Raw genomic sequence first — 20,635 nt, 5'->3', positions numbered from 1 at the left:
TCAGCGTTGGACTGCTGGGCCAGTTAGTGGTCGTCGACCCTTTTCATTTCTAAAATTGGTTTCTAGTTTAAATTGTAAAATCAATATAAAATGCTATAGGAATCCAAAAATAGTAAAACCAATTTTGTTAGTCTCCTAAAATCATGATCTACCTGTTAGTATAGTTTGTTCACATAGTGTGGTAATATTCTTGGAAGCTATATAATTAATTTAAGGTACTTAATATTGTGAGAATATAAACTTATAGAAATTGTTGTGATAAAATAGTAATAGTGTTGAATCTGAAATATTTACAGTAGGCTTCTAGCAATATTAGGTGCTCACTGTAATTTTTGTAGCTCCAGAATAATTAGTTTACTAGATTAATAATGACGCCCTATTTCGAATAATGATTAAATCGATAGAATAGAATAAAGAAACAACTTAGGTTTATATAACTAAAACATTCGTTGGGAAATAACGCCTTATTCGCCAACATGGATATGTAGCCTAAGTACGGACGTCGTTAGAGCGAGCTCATTAGCTTGTGAGGCATGATCGGGTTTCTAAGCATTTCGGCTGTCGTTGATTATTTACATCTATGCATTTGCACCAATGCATATCATATAGGTACGATAATGGAGCAACGGATCAATTGAAGGAGGATTGGGAATCCAAAGATGGTATAATGGTATTCTCTCTAGGTGTTGACTGAAATCCACTTGCATATATATGTCTTTATCCTATGAGTCTTACTAGTATGACAGGATCATGTAGATTGCTATGTTATAGGACTCTAGTAGAAGTCGAGTGATGGCTGTCACTCACGAGAGATAGGAAATATATTACTGCATTATTATCACTAGGAAAATATAAATGGTTTAAAGGAAAATAGTGACCAAATAGGGATATGGTTTGGGTATTGTTGGGTGTCAGAGGTTATGTCACAGTGGACGTGGGGCGTAGCTTAGTTACACTGCTGAAAGGTCCGAATGGCTAGAGGGGGTGAATAGCCTAATAAAATTTCTACAACAACACTTAACAAAATAGTTAGACAATTATGAGGCGAAGCAAGTGTTGCGCTAGCCTACTCAAAATGCAAGCCACCTACCACAATTCTAGTTTAGATAGTGTCGATTCACACAAGAGCTATGACACTACCCTATGTTAGTGTGCTCTCAAAGGCTAACTAAAGAGCCACACCAACCAAGCAAGCAAGCTCTCACAACTAGCTACACTAAAGAGCTTGTCAACTAGTTTACGGTAAAGTAAAGAGAGTGATCAAGAGGGTTATACCACCGTGTAGATGAAGAACCAATCAATCACAAAGATGAATAACAATGAAGACTAATCACCTTAGAATCAATGATGAACACAATGATTTCTACCGAGGTTCACTTGCTTGCCGGCAAGCTAGTCCTCGTTGTGGTGATTCACTCACTTAGAGGTTCACGCGCTAATTGGCATCACATGCCAAACCCTCAATAGGGTGCCACACAACCAATACAAGATGAGGATCACACAAGCCACGAGTAATCCACTAGAGTACCTTTTGGTGCTCCGCCGGGGAAAGGTCAAGAACCCCTCACAATCACCACAATTGGAGCCGGAGACAATCACCACCCTCCGCTCAACGATCCTCGCTGCTCCAAGCCATCTAGGTGGCGGCAACCACCAAGAGTAACAAGTGAAATCCGCAGCGAAACATGAACACCAAGTGCCTCTAGATGCAATCACTCAAGCAATGCACTTGAATCACTCCCAATCTCACTATGATGATGAATCAATGATGGAGATGAGTGGGAGGGCTTTGGCTAAGCTCACAAGGTTGCTATATCATTGCAAATGGCCAAGAGAGTGAACTTGAACTGGCCAAGGGCTTAAATAAAAGCTCCCACGAAATAGAGTCATTGTACCCCTTCACTGGGTACAGATCGGGGTGACCGGACGCTCTGGTCCTACTGACCGGACGCTGCTCCTCAGCGTCCGGTCGCCCGATAGCGGCCACGTGTCTCCTGCGTTCAACAGTGAACGTTTGATCTCAACGGTCGACAAGTTGACCGGACGCGTCAGTTAGAAAGTGGCCGGACGCTGGACCTTAGCGTCCGGTCGTTTCCAGTAAGGTTCTAAACGCGATTTTTCCCGACCAGACACGTTCGGTCATGCCTGACCGGACACAGCCAGCGTCCAGTCACACAATGTCTCCTCTGTACGCCCTATGTCAACGTACGTCAGCACTAACCGGACGCACCCTACCAGCGTCCGGTCGCTGAGCGACTCAGCGTCCGGTCATGAGACTGAAACGCATGTCCTATGCTACCACTGACCGAACGCTCTGGTCCAACTGAGTCCAGCGTCTGGTCACTCATAGTGACCTCCGTCTTTTCTGTCTAGGGCGCTGGTGGCACCGTCGGACTGTCCGCACTCTATGGGCGGACACTCCGCCGGTGGAGTTTCTTACCCTTGCACCCAAACTTCACCACCCTTGATCAAATATGCCAATCACCAAGCGTATCACCTTGTCCACATGTATTAGCGTATTTTCACAAATATTTTCAAGGGTGTTAGCACTCTACTAGATTCTAAATGCATATGCAAGGAGTTAGAGCATCTAGTGGCACTTTGATAACCGCATTATGATACAAGTTTCACCTATCTTAATAGTACGGCTATCAAACATAAATGTGATCACACTCTCTAAGTGTCTTGATCACCAAAACAAAATAGCTCCTACAAAATATATCTTTGCCTTGAGCTTTTTGTTTTTCTCTTTCTTCTTTCCAAGTCGAAGCACTTGATCATCACCATGCCATCATCATCATCATGCTATGATCTTCATTTGCTTCACCACTTGGAGTGTGCTACCTATCTCATGATCACTTGATAAACTAGGTTAGCACTTAGGGTTTCATCAATTCACCAAAACCAAACTAGAGCTTTCAACTGCTTTCCCTGTTTGTGCCAGTTAAGGACCGGTCGTTGCATAAGCAATCGAGGCAAGTCACAGACTTATTATCCCGAGCACATACTTGGGTATGGGTGCTTGGAAGACTTGTTGCTCTCTTGTCGTGGGTTTTGTCTTTTTCCGTACCGACTATCAGGGTTTTTTTTGGTGGAGGAGGTCCTTGCACCGCACTGAGTCCGAGACTCACGGGCGGGGGCCTGGAGTCCCAGTTTGGATGGGGACCTAGGACCCCAGGATAGGAGAGTGATGGGTTGGTTTTGCTTATGCCTTGGGTACAAGCGGGATGTGTGTTTTTGGGTTACCCAGCTGGGGGCATTGATTCGCGAATCACCGAGCAATCCGGTAAGGCTTGTTTCGTGCCTAGAACCGTAGTAAGAACTGAAAAATGAAAGATGAAAGATAGAAAAAGAAAATATGATTGCTTACCACCTGCTTGAAAGTAGCACATGTGCTTATATAGAATGGTTAGTTAGTGAACCAATGCGGCTATTAATAAAATCGAATATAAGGACGCACTTTTAGTAATGCTCCTACAGATGCAACAAACCCACAAGCCAGATAGCCTTACATATCCTTGGAGTCTTTTTTTCCTCCTATTAGATAAGTCTTGCTGAGTACAATTGAGTACTTATGGTTTTATTCCCCCTGTTGCAGGTGACAGGTGGAGGCTAGAGTTGACCTTTGTGTGTGGATTCCTTCTAGCGGGCCCAGAGAGGATTTTCTTTACGCTACGATCATAGTTTTTTATTTATAACTCTCACCAAATATTTTTATAAACAAAAGTTTTTATAATCTGTTGTCATAGTTCATTTATCAATGTTTCATTAGGCCATGAATAGATATTTATTTTTGTTGTAATCCTGATCACATGTTTATATTCCGCTATTAATTTAAATTGTTCATAACTCTGATAACATGTTCATATTTCGCTATTATAAATAATAAATGTTATACTCTAATGTTACATGTAAAGTGATGTAAGAAATGGTTAAGAATGATGTAAGCTTTATTATCTCATTTGTGATCCTGATGGCAAAAATGTGGATTTTTGGGCTCTCCCCCGAGGTGTGCCCGACGGATCCAAGTAATTTAGTGTTCTTCCTTAGGTGTTTAATGTCTAATGGAAGATGAGCACTCCTGGAAGGCATTAGATTAGTTGGTTCTATGACAATACACTCCCTACAGCTCTGTATATCTAGACGGAAGCAGAGTTAGTTAGAGGGAATGCGAGGTGCCAGTACAGGAAGTACGCGGACGGTCTCGACATCCTAACACAACACCAGGTTATGCTCTCTTTACTATCAAACATGTGCCTTGTTCAATATACACTATATCACAACCTAACTCAATTATGAAATATTCAGGTGCATTGGTGTCCTTGGGATGCTCCAGAGCTCCAGAACTATCTGAGTCCTGACACTAGGGATGAGTCAAACGAGTATCGCTACAATGTCCCTCTTATTTTCTTCCATGTGGTCGAGATTCACTTCCCCATCAGGGTCTATAGATAGTTTGGAAGAATGACAGGCTGCACACCGCCGCTTTACTCCACCAACCAAGAATTGCATGGGTGCTTTATTGATTAATAACAAAGCTACAATTTAGAGGTGTGTATGGTACAACTAACATCGTCTTATTGCAGGTATGACCGCATAAAGAGGTATAAGACCAAGGATTGGTGTGTGACACACAACGCGTACATCCACTTGTGGCAGACCAGGGAACGGCAGCCGGTCCATGCGGGTCCCCCACACGACCAGCACACCTTTGATGAGTACATGTGGTGGCTTCATAGGTCTACGAGGACACATATCAAGCCCTCGTACACTGAGGAGGCGATTGAAAGCTCTAGTTTGGTTTTGGTTAATTGATGAAACCCTAAGTGCTAACCTAGTTTATCAAAGTAATTATGAGATAGGTAGGACTACTCCAAGTGATGAAGCAATGGCAAAGATCATGACGATGGTGATGGCATGGTGATGATCAAATACTTGAACTTGAAAAGAAGAAAGATAAAAACAAAAGGCTCAAGGCAAAGGTATAAATAGTAGGAGCCATTTTGTTTCGGTGATCAAGACACTTAGTGAGTGTGATCACATTTCGGTTAGATAGCCGTACTATTAAGAGGGGTGAAACTCGTATTGAAATGAGGTTATTAAAGCGCCACTAGATGCTCTAACTCATTGCATATGCATTTAGGATCTAGTGGAGTGCTAACACCCTTGAAAGTATTTGTGAAAATATGCTAACACATGTGCACAAGGTGATGCACTTGGTGGTTGGCACATTTGAGCAAGGGTTAGAAACTTCACCAGCGAAGTATCCGCCCGTAGAGTGCGGACAGTCCGATAGTGCCACCAGCGCCCTATACAGAAAAGACGAGGATTCACAGAGGGACCGGACGCTGGTGGTGTAGTGACCGGACGTTGGGTTCAGAGTCCGGTCAGTGACAGCAGAAAGCACACGGTCTTGGTCTTGTGATCGGACGCTGGCATGTAAACTATTGGACGCTCATGGTCTGAGTCCGGTCAGTGCTGATGTACGCTAACGTGAGACGCACAGAGGAAACGTTGAGTGACCGGACGCCGGGTGAGTCCGGTCAAGCATGACCGGATGCGTCCGGTCGTGAAATTTCATGTTTGAAACCTTACTGGAAATGACCAAACGCTGGGGTCCTTTGTCCGGTCACTTTCTAACAGACGCGTCCGGTCATCACTTGACCATTGATATCGGGCGATCGGCGTTTGAAGCCGATGATACGTGGCAAGCATCGGGCGACCGGATGCTGGGGTCCTGCGTTCGATCGAACTGACTAGAGCGTCCGGTCACCCCTTGTTGTGCCAAGTGAAGGGGTACAATGGCTCTACTTTGTGGGGGCTTCTATTTAAGCCCCATGGCCGGCTCAAGCTCACACTCTTGGCCATTTGCACTGACATAGCAACCTTGTGAGGTTAGCCAAAGCCCTCCCACTTATCTCCATGTTGTTTCATCATCATTGTGAGATTGGGAGAGAATCCAAGTGCATTGCTTGAGTGATTGCATCTAGTGGCACTTGGCATTCGTGTTTCGCTGCGGGATTCACTTGTTATTCTTGGTGGTTGCCGCCACCTAGATGGCTTGGAGCAGCGAGGATCGTTGAGCGGAGGTTGGTGATTGTCTCCTGCTCCGATCGTGGAGATTGTGAAGGGTCTTGTCCCTTCCTCGCCGAAGAGCCAAAATGTAACTCTAGTGGATTGCTCGTGTCATTGAGTTACCTCACTTGTGGGTAGGTTCTTACGATATCCAATTGTGTGGACGAGGTTCGTGCAACACCTCTTAGCCGCCGAACCACCAAGTGTTGGTCGACACAATAGGGACTAGCGTACCGGCAAGCACGTGAACCTCGGGAGAAAAATTAGTTGTCTCTTGCCCTTTGATATTCTCCCAGTGATTGATTTAGTATTCATCTTGTGATTGGTTCACTCCTCTACACGGCGGTATAATCATCCTACTCACTCATTTATATTCTTGCAAACTAGTTGTGGCAAGCTCTTTAGTGTAATTAGAATTGAGAGCTTGCTTTGTTATTTTAAGTTCATCTAGTGGAGCTCTTTAGAGTAGCAAGATTGAGAGCTCTTAGTGTGTAGTAACATTGCAAGTTGTGTGCCTAGTAATCATTGCAACTAGAATTGTTGGATAGGTGGATTGCAACCCTTGTAGAGCTAGAGCAAGTTTGCATTTCGCTATTTGTCATACTAATCAAATTGCTCTTTGTAGATTTTTAAATAGGCTATTCACCCCCCTCTAGCCATATTAGGACCTTTCAGCGATTGACGAGGACTCGGAGAAAGATGTGATCAAAGATGTGTATGATGTTGCCACTAGGGAGGACACACAACTACAGAGAGCCCCGCTTCAAAGATACGTGGTAAGATACTTGAATGGTATAATTTGTTATCCATTTGGTATTAAGTATGTGTACTAAAACTGTCCAACCATGTTTCTGTACCCAGGCGGCACAATTGTCAAGGATGTCCAACGAAGCAGTGTTCTGGCTTCACAAGTCTAGAGGGCAGGGGCTAGGCATTCTCGAGGCTTTTATGGAGGTAAACATAAACTTATTCATTCCAAAAATATTTCTTTAGTGTATATGCGTTTGGGAAATGCACTAACTTTAACGTCTATTTATACAGAATGTGAAGAAGAGCTACAGGAAGCTAGCTCAGAAGCTGAGCTGCATGGACACTCCCGCTTGGGTGGAACCGCCACTCCCGGCGTGGTCGGGTGACACGTCTTCAGTCTCTTTGAGGACACGAGCCGACTTTTCTTAGCCGGTGACAGGTGCCACTTTCGTAGTACGTACACCACCACATCGTAGCGCTGGGAAGGACCCTGCAATCAAGGTCGACGATGACGACGATGACAACCCTCCGGGCTTCCGCAGACAACACGACCAGTGGAACGATTGGCTACAGGACGAGATCGGCATGTCTCAGCTAGGTGGTGTCCCGCTTGGTACCTAAGGAGCCTCACAGGTACTAACAAAGGTAGTTTCTTTAAATACGTAGGCTTCATGAACTAACGATCATAAAGATTATAAGTAATCGTGCATATCATATACTTGTAGGGTACGAGCCGTACGCAATGGCAACGCGACCACACCGATGTTGGCTACACTCTCAATGTGTTGCCAATAAATCCGAAGAGACAGAGGCGTCCAAGAGATCCTTACACTCCTGGGTTTTAGTTTGTTAGGTCGAACGAATATTATCGTCCAAAACTTGCAGGCTTAGTTGGTTATGTTATGTCGAACTTATGTTGAACTAATAAAAATATTATGTGGCAGCTTGTCAACTTCTGCACGGAGTTCATTTATTTGCTTCATATTCGTTTGAATGCGTCGCGGTAGCACTGTCGGCGAGATTAAGTAGCAACAAGTTCGGGAACCAGCAGTCCCGGCGTATCTCGACACCGGTGGCCGGCGTCTTGACTCCGATCCTCCCGAGCTTGGTCATCGCCGCCACGAAATCACCGAAGAAGACACCCTCGATAGACGCGTAATAGTCGACCGTGCTGCGCGACCTCATGTCGGACTAGAGCACCTGGTCGGAGCCCACCGGCGAGGGGTCGAGAAAGCCGGGGTCCATGGTCACGTCGCTGCCGATCCTCACCGACAGCAGCCAATCTTTTGTCTGCGTCCAGGTACTGCCACGCCATGCGCCGTGGCGCGTCACTGCTGCGTAAGATTGGTGGCGCGGCAAGCCCTGCCACGTCACCGGTCAGCATTTACGGTCGTCGTCATGTCAGCCACCCGTCGCGTCACCATTCATGGCGCGGCTGCGTCATGACAATAGACGCAGCTAAAAGTATTAATTTAAAAAACCATTGTTAAATTTAAAATTAGTTTTAAAAAATATTAAAAATATCTGGTCGGCAGAGCACTACCCCAAGCGGCCAACCCCCCGACCCCCGCGTGGCCGTGGGTGGCTGGCGGAATGGCAGCATATCGTGTCGTGTCCGTCGTGGTCCAAGTGTCCAACCGCTCGATCGTGATGCCTTTTTTCTACTCCGGGCAATGGAGGCTTGCTGGGTGTACACGGCCATATGGCCGGGACAGTGATGCCATGCAGGGACTTGTGCGTGAGGTAGAGAGTCTCGATCGTTGCACGCTGTCAGCAGGGCATCATGCTGGTACTGCCCGAGCGGGACGGAGACGTCACCGTCCGGTGATCGCTGCGTGCCAAAGTGACAGGTGCTAGGGATAGCTAGGATAGTCGATACAGCGATGGAGAACCGTGCTGTGTTTCTCGCGCTGATTTTTCTGTGCTGGACTTTTTGGTGCCACCCCACCAAATAGTATATATGAAGCTTACTCCGTCGCCTTTTTTTGTGTCGCGTGCAGCCGTCGGCTGCATGATTGCCAATATGAAATTATGAATAGAATGATCTAGAATTCTAGCCTGTTTGTTTGGTTGTGACTTGCCGTAAACGATCGTAAATTTTCAGCTAGAATAATATTTTTTTCTCATACAAATCAACCAGCAGTACTTCTTCACAAACTAGCAACGATACGAATCGGCCAACCGAACAGACATGGTGGTCATCAGCTGGCCCCACATTACTAAGACTTCTGCTCCCTAGCTGGAATTTTTTTTGACGGGGAATTCTGATCTATGGTGATGACTACTAACGTCTACAAGTACAAGTTCTTGCAATGCACCGACGACTTTGGATGATTGGATAATCATCGTTAGCTGGTAAACTTATGCATGTACAGTATTTCGGTACGTATTATTGGAAAATTGAAATCTATATGTTCCGTCACTTAGACGACAGACTCCAAGCTTTCTGGATCCAAAGGAAAGAAATTAGGAGTATTCCATAAGATGCCTTGCAAAAAAAGGGGCGCTAGTTTCAGGGGGGAAATCAGGGAAACAGAAACAGCTCCAGCCTCCAGCCGAATTCTTTTTCGCTTATTAATCATGGGTAGGGTTCGTGGCTTGATTACTGGCAATCCGACATGCATGAATAGTCTACGCACCCACGTTGCACGCAAATTTATTATTCATCAGAACGGGAACGATTACTTGCTGTCACGTTGATCATGACAGCTCGCGTGGATATTTTAGCGATAATGATACAAATAACCTCGGTCCGCTCACTTCCGCCGCTAGCCCAACGCCCCTCTCCATTATCCGCTCGTCTGTTTTTTTTTTAAATCACTCCCGCACGTCTTGGTCCGCTCCGCTCCCGCATAAGGCACTCGACCGCAAGCGCTACCAGGCGCAGTGCGCGGCTGCCCTCTCCCAATCTCGGTGCGCGGTTTGTCGGCCCTGCCAAGCGGCGCGTAGCCGTCTGCGAGTCGCGGCGCTAAGCTGTTGGCCCTACCTGATGCGGCGCGTGGCCGCTGCCTCCCTGCCGTGCCGCGTAGCCACCGCCGTCAGCCCGCCACCTACAAGCACCGTCGAGCCGCTGCCTCCGGCGAACTCCACACGCCGACAAGCCTCCATTCTCCCAAGAAGAAAGGAGATATTGGGATGTGCTGAAACGCATATTACAAACATATGCTTCAGAGGTATGCTGCAAGTGTTTCAGATAGATGTTACAAAAGTAAATTGGGATATTACATATGCTGCAATGGTTGTACACATATGTTGCAAAGGTCTTTCCCAATGTTTTATTTGTGTTTTCAGACGTATTGTTGCAAGTGTGCTTATCTGGATGTTGCACATGTTTCACACATAAGTTGCTAAGTGTTTTATCTGGATATTGGTCTGTTTACAATGGTTTTCAACTGTTTTTCATATGTTTTACAAGTGTTTCAGAAGCATGTTTCAAAGTGTTTCATCTATCTTCTTTTGCATGCTGCAAGTGTTGCATGTGGATGTTTCAAAAGTAGATCGAGCAAGTGCAGCGAATCTACATCTGGTCGGTGTGGATCATATTTTCGGTGGTGTTTCTCGCCTCCACGACGGTTAGTGGCAGCGAGCAGACCTCTACCCTGCAGCAGTGGTCAGTGGCGACTTGAGACAGCAAAAGGATGGTGCCTTCGAGCGGCCTAGCCCCGCGTGGGCGCGTGAAATGGCGAAAAGCGGACTGCAGGTACGGACGTCTAGACGTCTAGGTGCTAGCGGTACCGATATTTTAGGTATCTAGAGTTGGAACTTGCAAGTGCCGCAGCCACACTAACTTAAGTTAAATACTCCCTGTCCATTCTAAAATAAGTAACATGTCAATTTGGAAGTGGTACGTTCAGATTTGCCTTGAAAAATATTTTACACATTGCTTTTTACGTGTTGAGTTTCAGTGTTTGAAAGTGATATAGGTGTAGATTTGTCTTGAAATTTAACTCTACAAAACTGCGTGTTTGTTTATATTTTATATTACAACTATATTATAATAAAAATAGCTGTCAAAAGTTTGAAATAGTTGACACAATTCTAAAAAGGCCATTTATTTATGATAGCAGGGAGTATATGTTACTTACTTGCAAACTAGACTAGGGTTAGCTTCTTGTGGTGGAACCGTGGAACCTACATTATAAGATTTTATGATGCTATTCTTTTAGTGGTAGGTGACAAACGACGTGTCCGATGACAATAGATATAGCATGCGACGAGTCTAACGATCTCAAGATTTGTCAACTTAATTCTATAGAAGGTGTGCATATACGCAAGTATTTACAGCATGTTTTGAGAAAAAAAAACACACATATATACCTTATGCAAAACCTGGCTCATGAAACTATTGATGCTTTTACCCAAAGTCATAGATGATGTCACGGGTGATGTGAAGAAGTTCATTAGTACAAGCATAATCAAAAGGCTGCTTGATTCTATAGAAATGATTTCCGACGTGGAGGATGGTTGCATTGACTCCCCTTTTGGAGACGAGTTACCTAATAATGGTATTTAAAAAAAAAGTCTTTTCTTGACGAAAAGAATGCATTGTCTGTTCATGTCAATGATTAAAAAGACATGTGAAAGTTGGTCAACAAATACTTGTGGACATATGGATTATATAGATGGTTTGACTGTGTTCTCTAGAAGGTTTTGACACCTTCACTTTGTTGCCATCGATTAGAAGAGATAGGACCTTTCACACTCACGTTTAGGCATATATTATTTATAAAGTTTAGCGATCTAGATAGATGATATTATGGGACAAGGTTGGCTGCTAGTGCACAGTGTGCACTTTACTCTTATATCTTACAATATTAAAAATTATGTTTTCCCACTTAGAAAAAAACGATGCGCTCTATACTTCCTCATCCTATAATAAATAAATAAGATTTTTAGAAATTTTTAGACATATTAAGGATGTTGACAAAAGACGTATGTACCCTCGTCTCATTTCCTTTCCCGAAAGATCTCTCTTAAATTTGACAGTTATCATTTGCATGCATAAATAGCTTATGTACTTAGGGGACAGTGTTCCATGTTTGTGTACAATGTTATTTATTTTGGGATAAAATTTAAACCTTAGAATGTTATTTATTTTAGGGCAGAGGGATATGAAAAAAAATCACTTTCTATATATGTAAAGTCTAACACAAGACTTATAAAAAATATTATTTATAAACAACTATAAGAATATTAAGTCAACAATTGTCGTATTGAAGATCATAGTTGCTACTCAAAAGAAACGCAACCGTGTGAGCAGCAAAAAAAACTTGACGAGCAGATACACGATTTGTTAATCAGTTCACTGAATGCATTTTTATTTATTATTAGTCTCCGTTTGACCGAGCTCTAGCTCTAAGAAATTTAGTTATTTATAGCACCTAAAAATCTGGCCGGCCACAAAGGCCCAAACCATTGGAGTTCTTTTGCAGTTCTTTTAGAGCAAGAATTCTAGCGTGTTTATTGTAATGGCAATTTGAATCGATGGTTAACAGTAGCGGACGACGCTCATGAGGAGCAAGATCTCCCAACAACCACTCCATATTCCCATCGTGCTTGGCCCCTATCATATTCATACGCGTACAAGTACAAGTACAAACGAACAGACCTTTCAAGTTCTCTCTATCCGGTATCCGCCAATAGAAAAAGCAAGAGCCAAGAGGTGTGCAGGCATGCTTGGATTAGGTTAATACGTTTGAATGAAATAATTAAAAAGAAACAGTGGTAGCGTCAAAGCGTGTCGCCAAAAACAAAAGAATATCACCGACTGCCGCTGCCCTGCCTCCACCGTCCATCCATCATATATCCACCTTGCTTCCCGCCGGCATCAGGGAAACCAATCCTCCACTAACAATTAATTTATTTATCAGCACTAGTTAATTTATTTTTATTATATCTAATAAGGGAAGAAAACAAGAGAAAGAAGGTGGAGCAACATGGAAGGAGCGCGTTACGAGCGATCGGAAACTTTCCGCGTATAACAGCCGACAATATTTCAGCCATCATTGTGAGCCAAGCTAACATGGCAAAAGACCGTGGCTAAGGACGACCGCCGTAGCCGATCGGTCAGTACACACCGTCACACCGGGCCTACCTCATGTAAAACGGGGCCAGAAGGACACGCTCTCGTTTTACTTTTACCTCGGAGGCACAGGGTTCCCTCACTGTTTTTTTAGTCTCACCACGCATCCCATTCCAAAATTAGTGCTTGTTTAGTTCTTAAAAAAATTTTAAAAAAAATACTATAGTAACTATTACATCAAATCTTACGATACGTGCATCGAGCATTAAATATAGACGAAAAAACTAATTACATAATTTTATTGGAAATTATGAGACGAATGTTTTAAGTCTAATTAGTTCATAATTAAACATTAATTGTTAAATAAAAACAAAAGTGCTACCGTAGCCAATTTCTAAAACGGGACTAAACACGCACCGCAAAGCCGCGGGTCGACCGCGTGGGGCGTCGCCGCGTCGGTTCCTGCTCTGGGCTATATCCCAAGCCGCCACCAACACCACCACCAGCAGCAGCAAACACACCCCTCTTCCTCCCCGCCGGCGAGAGATCGACGAACGAGATGGCGCTGTCACACGGCGTCGGCGGCTCCGATGAGTCCATCCACTCGACGTTCGCGTCCCGCTACGTCCGCGCCTCCCTGCCCAGGCACGTGTGCCGCTGCCGCGCCGCCGCCTGGCCGGCCTTCCTCCGGCGTTCTCTCGGGAGCATTACGCGCTGCAGTTTTCTTCGCCGGAACAACCGCCGCTAACCGCTTGCTGCCTGGCCCGCCCGCAGGTTCCGGATGTCGGAGCAGTCGATCCCCAAGGAGGCGGCGTACCAGATCATCAACGACGAGCTGATGCTGGACGGGAACCCGCGGCTGAACCTGGCGTCCTTCGTCACCACGTGGATGGAGCCCGAGTGCGACAAGCTCATCCAGGCCTCCGTCAACAAGAACTACGTCGACATGGACGAGTACCCCGTCACCACCGAGCTGCAGGTACGCTCGCGCCGCGCCGCCTCCTCCTGCTTGTTGCTCCGTCGATCGCGCTCATCAATCGAGCCGCAGCTATCTAGTGCTAGTTTCGGGCCATTATAGCGTGGTTTCTGGCCTCATCCCGAAACCCGAATGCCCCAAATCGGCAAATCAGATCCATCCTTTTCCCCACTTTCCCTGGCCTGCTTGACCCCCGTTTTTTGATTGGTTCTTTGCGATTGAACACTAGTCAAACACGGCTCGTGGTTTTTCATTGGCCCACTTGTCCTCTGATCTGGCCTTGGATCTATTATGCTAATTTATATATATATATATTATCGATGGATGGCAATCTGGCCTTGGATTCAGAAAACTAATACTGAAAAACAATCCAAAATGACCGAGTATCCACTATCCAGGCCAGCCATCACGTCACATACTCCGATACTCGTTACTGCAATACTGCCCCATTTTCTCTTTGAGGCCCCTTTTGAAATATGAGAAAAATTTCTGTCTCTACATTTTTTAAATAAAAAACGAATCGATTTCTGGGAAGATTTTAAAAATTCCTGGGTTCCAAATAATCTCGCTGTTGAGAAAAAGAGCGTGACGGAGATACGAATCAAACACTGCCCCCCAACCCCCCCAATACAGCGACACCCTGGATGACTGATGAGTCGGTGTTCTGCTGCTTTGAAGCTTCGCAACAGCAAACGTAGCGGGGAGGGGAACGTTCCCCTGCACAGTGGACCAGGCACCGCACGCAGCAATACGACAGAAATAAAAAAACCTTTCCATCAGGACAACTGGACAAGCAATGATTTCCTATTCTATTTCCATGGATTCCAGACAATTCCTTTGGGGCCGTTCAAACCAGACAAAAAATAATAAAAAAAGTAAGTTCCACGCATTAACCTCCCCTCCATATTAGTCGGCAGTTTTGACCTTACTCTTTAATGTTTATTTAAAATTTTGACCATTTGTTTTTCTATGAGTATTTGTAAAAAAAATAGCAAAAAATGTTTGTCATGCTTAAAGTACCATTGATATAACAGACCTAATGAAGTGTACATTTCTCGTTTGTTTAATCCAATATTAACAAATGATATTGATCAAAGTTTGAACAGTGAAAGCCGTGCATACCTGTCAATTGTTCCTGAACAGGGGTAGTAGAGTGTGTCGCCTGGTGCGAGGTTGTAGTCTGATGGACGGACGTCGAACCTGCTTGTTGTGTTGATGGCCATCGATGGGATATATGCATGTGACTGTTTTTAGTGATAATTTTCTTCCGCGATAGATGGAGCATCCAAGCCAAACCACATGGGGGTTCCTTTCCTGGTCCACGATCCCACCACTGTTTCTTTCTCCACCTTCCGCTGTAATGATAGAGCGCGAGAGACCGAGAGTGACGGGGATAAGATCGAATGAAGCGCTGGCTCATTTCCCTTGATCCCTTGGATCAGACGATCAGTCCATGCCTCCATGATCCTGCACTTATGCTGCCTTCGCAGCTTCGCAACGGCAATCAGCAAGCGTAATACTGCGATTTGCGAACAAGTCCGGTCCCCCGTACCCAATGTATCACCGCGGGAATCTGCGGACCGGCCCACCGGACAACGCAGCGATGCCGATGCGACGGAAATAAAAGCCGTTTGCCCCTACCCATCAGGACAGTTCAGGACAAACAGTCTATTTCTGTGGATTCGGACAAATCGCATGTGACTGATTCAGTGATTCGTGTCGCGCAGTCTCAACCACGGGCTCGAGCTCGATGGTAGTGTTTGTAAAGTGTCACGTGGTGCGAGGTCATATGGTCGGCGAGGAACCTCCTAGTATCCCATACTATTATCTGTATTTTTAGGCAGTGTATCTGCTCCTATTCTTTTCTCTCTTTTTTTTTTTGCCTCTCTGAAACCATGAGAAAGGAACGCGTGTCACTTCATGACCAGCGCCTGCCCGCTGCTGCCAATTGGCCGGTCGCCGTCGCTGACACCGAACACGAGGCCAACTTGCTAGGGGGCACCACCAATAATGCCGCGGCAGCAGCCGGTGCTCTCACATCAGGGTGTCCTCAAAAGTGATGACTATTTTGTTGTAAAAAAAAGTGATGATTGTTGATACTAATAGGGAGCAGTTTTACAGAACTAATGAAAGACATTCTACTACTAACAAGTGGCCATTGATAAACGTTAAGATTAGAGATCAGACGAGTCTATGTTGTGGACTTGTGGTTTTGGAGTTTTAGTTTGCCTTGCCCTTTGCCAATATGACGACATCCACCAAAGTTTGATCGGCCATCGAGAGTTGGAAGGTCAGCATTTGTTTACACAAAATGTCTGATCAATCTGTAACAAAATTATGAGTAAGCGGTTTGTGTAATTTCATTCGCCTAATTTCATGGATCCAATGTCTAGAGCCATGCCTGGAAGGCTGGAATGCAGACTAATTTTTGTATGATTTTTATAAATTTTCTCTATTCTAAATGGGCACTGGTCCACTGGAGACTGGTCTATATTTTTAGCCCGTGTATGTAGTAGATGTTGTTAATCTCGGATTTGAGATATTTTAGCTTACTTTGAATAATGGCAGAGGTGGTAATTAGATGCAAATATGTTTCTTGTACTATCTCTCCTAATGGTAGGTGGGTAATTTGTATGAAAAATTAGGGGGTTCCTGAAAATAAAATAAAATTTAGATTATGTTTCATAATGGTATATGTAGTAATCCAGATGGATTAGTCTTTAATGTTTTTCATGATTGCAGAGGTGAATAAACATTTAGAAAATAAAATAAATACAATGACTATTATAAGCGGTGGTGATTAGAGTCTACTCCTACTGATTTTTGTAAGAATTTTTTAGATTTTTCTTTCCTTTTCAGTACATCTCATGAGTCATGAGAATTGATGTGGATGCTCAATTTGAATAGTAAGATGTGTGGGGAAATATCATTAAGTGTGAATGCCAATTTCTCTTGTGGGTTGATATTTGCAACTGCATTTGAAATCCTTAAGATTGCCTGATTCAAATTGTTTAAGTTCCTCTTTTTTGAAATCCAAAATAATATAAGAGGCGCTACAACACAAGTTCAGAACTACATGACTGTAGCTTTTCGTACTTTCCCATTTGCACTGTAAAAGAGCAGAATGATCATCGATTTGAATTGAACTTTTTCGTCTGAATTGTGATTGTGCAGAACCGGTGCGTGAACATGATCGCGCATCTCTTCAATGCTCCTCTCGGGGACTCTGAAACGGCTGTTGGAGTGGGCACCGTCGGCTCGTCCGAGGCCATCATGCTGGCTGGGCTGGCGTTCAAGAGGCGTTGGCAGAACAAGTTGAAGGCCGCCGGCAAGCCCTGCGACAAGCCAAACATTGTCACCGGCGCCAATGTCCAAGTAAACAAATTGCAATCCTATTCTGTCTGCATAGGCCACGTACTCCAGTGCTTCAAATTTCAAGTATTTCATTCACCGACACCGACCCATCAATGTGTTTGGTGGAAAATGCAGGTTTGCTGGGAGAAGTTCGCGCGCTACTTCGAGGTGGAGCTGAAGGAAGTGAAGCTGAGCGACGGCTACTACGTCATGGACCCGCAGAAGGCCGTGGACATGGTGGACGAGAACACCATCTGTGTCGCGGCCATCCTCGGCTCCACGCTGAACGGCGAGTTCGAGGACGTCAAGCTGCTCAACGACCTGCTCACCAAGAAGAACGCGGAGACAGGGTAAATAGTACTGTAAATAGACAAGCAAAGCACCCTCATAAATATATATGCTGGTGCGTGCGATCCATCCTTATGAGCTTGGACTAAAACGTGCAGCTGGGACACGCCGATCCACGTGGACGCTGCGAGCGGTGGGTTCATCGCGCCGTTCCTGTACCCGGAACTGGAGTGGGACTTCCGTCTGCCGCTCGTGAAGAGCATCAACGTCAGTGGGCACAAGTATGGCCTGGTGTACGCCGGCATCGGGTGGTGCATCTGGAGGACCAAGGAGGACCTGCCGGAGGAGCTCATCTTCCACATCAACTACCTCGGCGCCGACCAGCCCACCTTCACCCTCAACTTCTCCAAAGGTGCCATTTCCGGCTCCTTTTTCCGTGTTCTTTGATGCATTGTGTGTTGTCATACAGGCAGGCAGACTAATCTGCTCATGGTGCACAAAACAATTTCAGGTTCCAGCCAGGTTATTGCACAGTACTACCAGCTGATCCGCCTTGGGTTTGAGGTGAATTACTTCAGTTCATCTCTTATTAGTAGTTATGTAACATTTTCCCCAAAATTGTTTGTGTATCCAGATACACACAAACACCACTGTGGAAAATAAGTACGCTCTCGATTGTTAAGAAGCTAGCGTGCTTGTAATGCAGGGTTACAAGAACATCATGGAGAACTGCCAGGAGAACGCGATGGTTCTGAAGCAAGGTCTGGAGAAGATGGGGAAGTTCAACATCGTGTCCAAGGACAACGGCGTGCCGCTGGTGGCCTTCTCCCTCAAGGACAGCAGCCGGCACAACGAGTTCGAGATCTCCGACTTCCTGCGCCGCTTCGGCTGGATCGTGCCGGCCTACACGATGCCCCCCGACGCGCAGCACGTGACGGTACTCCGCGTCGTCATCCGCGAGGACTTCAGCCGCACCCTCGCCGAGCGCCTGGTGCTCGACATCGAGAAGGTGCTGCACGAGTTGGACGCGCTGCCCGCCCGCGTCCCCAGCGGCGACCTCGCCGAGCTCGCCGCCGCCGAGGAGAGCGAGAGGGAGATGGAGAAGAAGCGGCAGGTGATCTCGCTCTGGAAGAGGGCCGTCCTCGCCAAGAAGAAGACCAACGGCGTCTGCTAAGCAGCCGATCCATTTCCGGCCCTATATGTACGTGCATCGGGGGTGCTGTTTGCTTTGCTCTCTACCAACGGAAGTTGCCCTCTTTTCTCTGAACATCTGGTGAAATTTGTCCTGGGAATCTGTTTTTAGTTTTTATACCCCCGGATGAGTCCTGAGAACGTGTTTTTAGGCTCAATGTGTCGAGGTTAATTTTTAGAGGACGGAATTGCTCCGGCTCGATGTGTAATGTGTTCAAGGATTCTCACATTTCTCTCCCCTGTTGCATGTATGCTGTATAAACTATCTGTAAGGACTCTGCCTTGCCCCCCGTAAGGCCCTGCAAATAATGTGCTGAGATTCTTAACTCGTATATCCTTTTCTGGTATATATACGTGGTATATAGCTTCTCTCCTCTTGATTCCTTGAGGTGATTCTCCAAGAAAAATAATTACTTGACGGAAATTGTTTCTCTTAAACAAACTATACCTGTAGAGTGATTCTAGGTATGATGTATGAAGTGAGCTTTTTTCAGCTTTCAGTCCAACAGGTCTTTTCAGGGAACCACTCTATAGAACCAGAATATAATAACTTCCCCAGGAAAAAAAAAAACTAACTAAACAGATTCTGAGAGGAGAATGAACCCCCCCCCCCCCCCCCCCCCCCCCGCTGTCCCCTCGGCGACGCCGGCGGCGCCGCACCTCCACCCACACCAGCCCACCATCCAAGCACCAATCCGACCCAGCCAACACCAGATCTGAGCCCCCAGCAACCTGATCTATCCATCCATGGGGGAGGTGAGGTCACCCCATCGCTTCTAGGGGAGGCAGCGTCTGCTCCGTGTGCAAGCCAACAGCAACGGAGCCGGGCGCCGTCTCCTCCCCAACTCCCCGCGCCGCTCCCACGGTGGTTAGGCCCAAATCCGTCACCGTGCCGCCGCCCCCAGCAACCTCAGCGCCGACACCCTCCCACCCCGTCCCAGCCCTCCTCCTGGTGCGTCCCTCGACCGGGGAAATCTCCAAAACCCGGCTATCGTCTCTCCTCCGCCGGTGCCAGCCGTGGATGGAAGGATGGAGGATGGGACACTAGTCATCGTCGAGGACGTCATGGAAGACGACGAGGAGGAGGAGGATGCCGCACGCTCGGGCAGGTCCTCGCCGTCCTCCCTCTCCCCACATGCCCTCCCCTTCTTCCCCGCCTGTCGGTCGGCTGGCAAGAGTAAGTTCTAGCGTTGGAGGAAGACCCCTGCGCGGGCAGCTCCGACGACGAACTCGCTTCTTCTGCCATGCGCTCGTCGTACCTGGACGTCGCTCGCAAGGCTCTCCGGGCCACGCCTCCACCGCCGGCGGGGGCTCTGGACGCGGCATAGAACGCAGCTGCCGTGGAGGGTAACTAACTGGTGTTCGCCAAGGGGAAGCGGCGTCATCGGCGTAGGACCATTGCGCTCGACAGCCGTGGGACATCACCGCTGCGGGCCACGCGAGTACCTACGCAGCGTCGCCTTGGTCCATAGCCGGCGGCAAGGTCCCGGTGCACCAGCGCCTTGGTGCCTGACACGTCTTGGCAGCGTATACGGGCCGCGTAGGGGCCTAACGTCGACGCCGATGGGTTCCCAAATCATTGAGCCCGCCTAGGGAGAACTGAAAACTCTATGTTGGTGAATCGACGAAATCCTAAGTGCTAACCTAGTTTATCAAGTGATTATGAGATAGGTACCATATTTCAAGTGGTGAAGCAAATGAAGATCATGACATGATGGTGACGATGCAATGGTGATGATCAAGTGCTTGGACTTGAAAAGAAGAAAGAGAAAAACAAAATGGTTAAGGCAAAGGTATAAGTGGAAGGAGTCATTTTTGTTTTGGTGATCGAGACACTTAGTGAGTGTGATCACATTTAGGATCGATAGCCGTACTATTAAGAGAGGGTGAAACTCGTATCGAAATGCTGTTATCAAAGTGTCACTAGATGCTCTAACTCATTGCATATACATTTAAGATCTAGTGGAGTGCTAACACCC

The 20,635-nt window shown here is 46.2% G+C and overlaps 1 protein-coding gene across 1 annotated transcript; it reads left to right on the top strand.

The window, feature by feature from the left end:
• The first annotated feature begins 13,289 nt into the window (after nt 1-13,289).
• On the top strand, nt 13,290-18,988 carry LOC136551965 (glutamate decarboxylase 1-like). Its single transcript, XM_066543532.1, has 7 exons — nt 13,290-13,492; nt 13,622-13,826; nt 16,998-17,198; nt 17,313-17,527; nt 17,624-17,877; nt 17,977-18,029; nt 18,172-18,988. The coding sequence occupies exons 1-7, from the start codon at nt 13,407-13,409 to the stop codon at nt 18,637-18,639; spliced, it is 1,482 nt and encodes a 493-aa protein (XP_066399629.1). The 5' UTR covers nt 13,290-13,406; the 3' UTR covers nt 18,640-18,988.
• The last annotated feature ends 1,647 nt before the right edge of the window (nt 18,989-20,635 follow it).

The sequence above is a fragment of the Miscanthus floridulus genome, chromosome 1, assembly GCF_019320115.1.
Source record: "Miscanthus floridulus cultivar M001 chromosome 1, ASM1932011v1, whole genome shotgun sequence".
Lineage (NCBI taxonomy): Eukaryota > Viridiplantae > Streptophyta > Magnoliopsida > Poales > Poaceae > Miscanthus > Miscanthus floridulus.
Note: the sequence above shows the minus strand (reverse complement) of the source record. Positions and strands in the feature narration are given on the sequence as shown.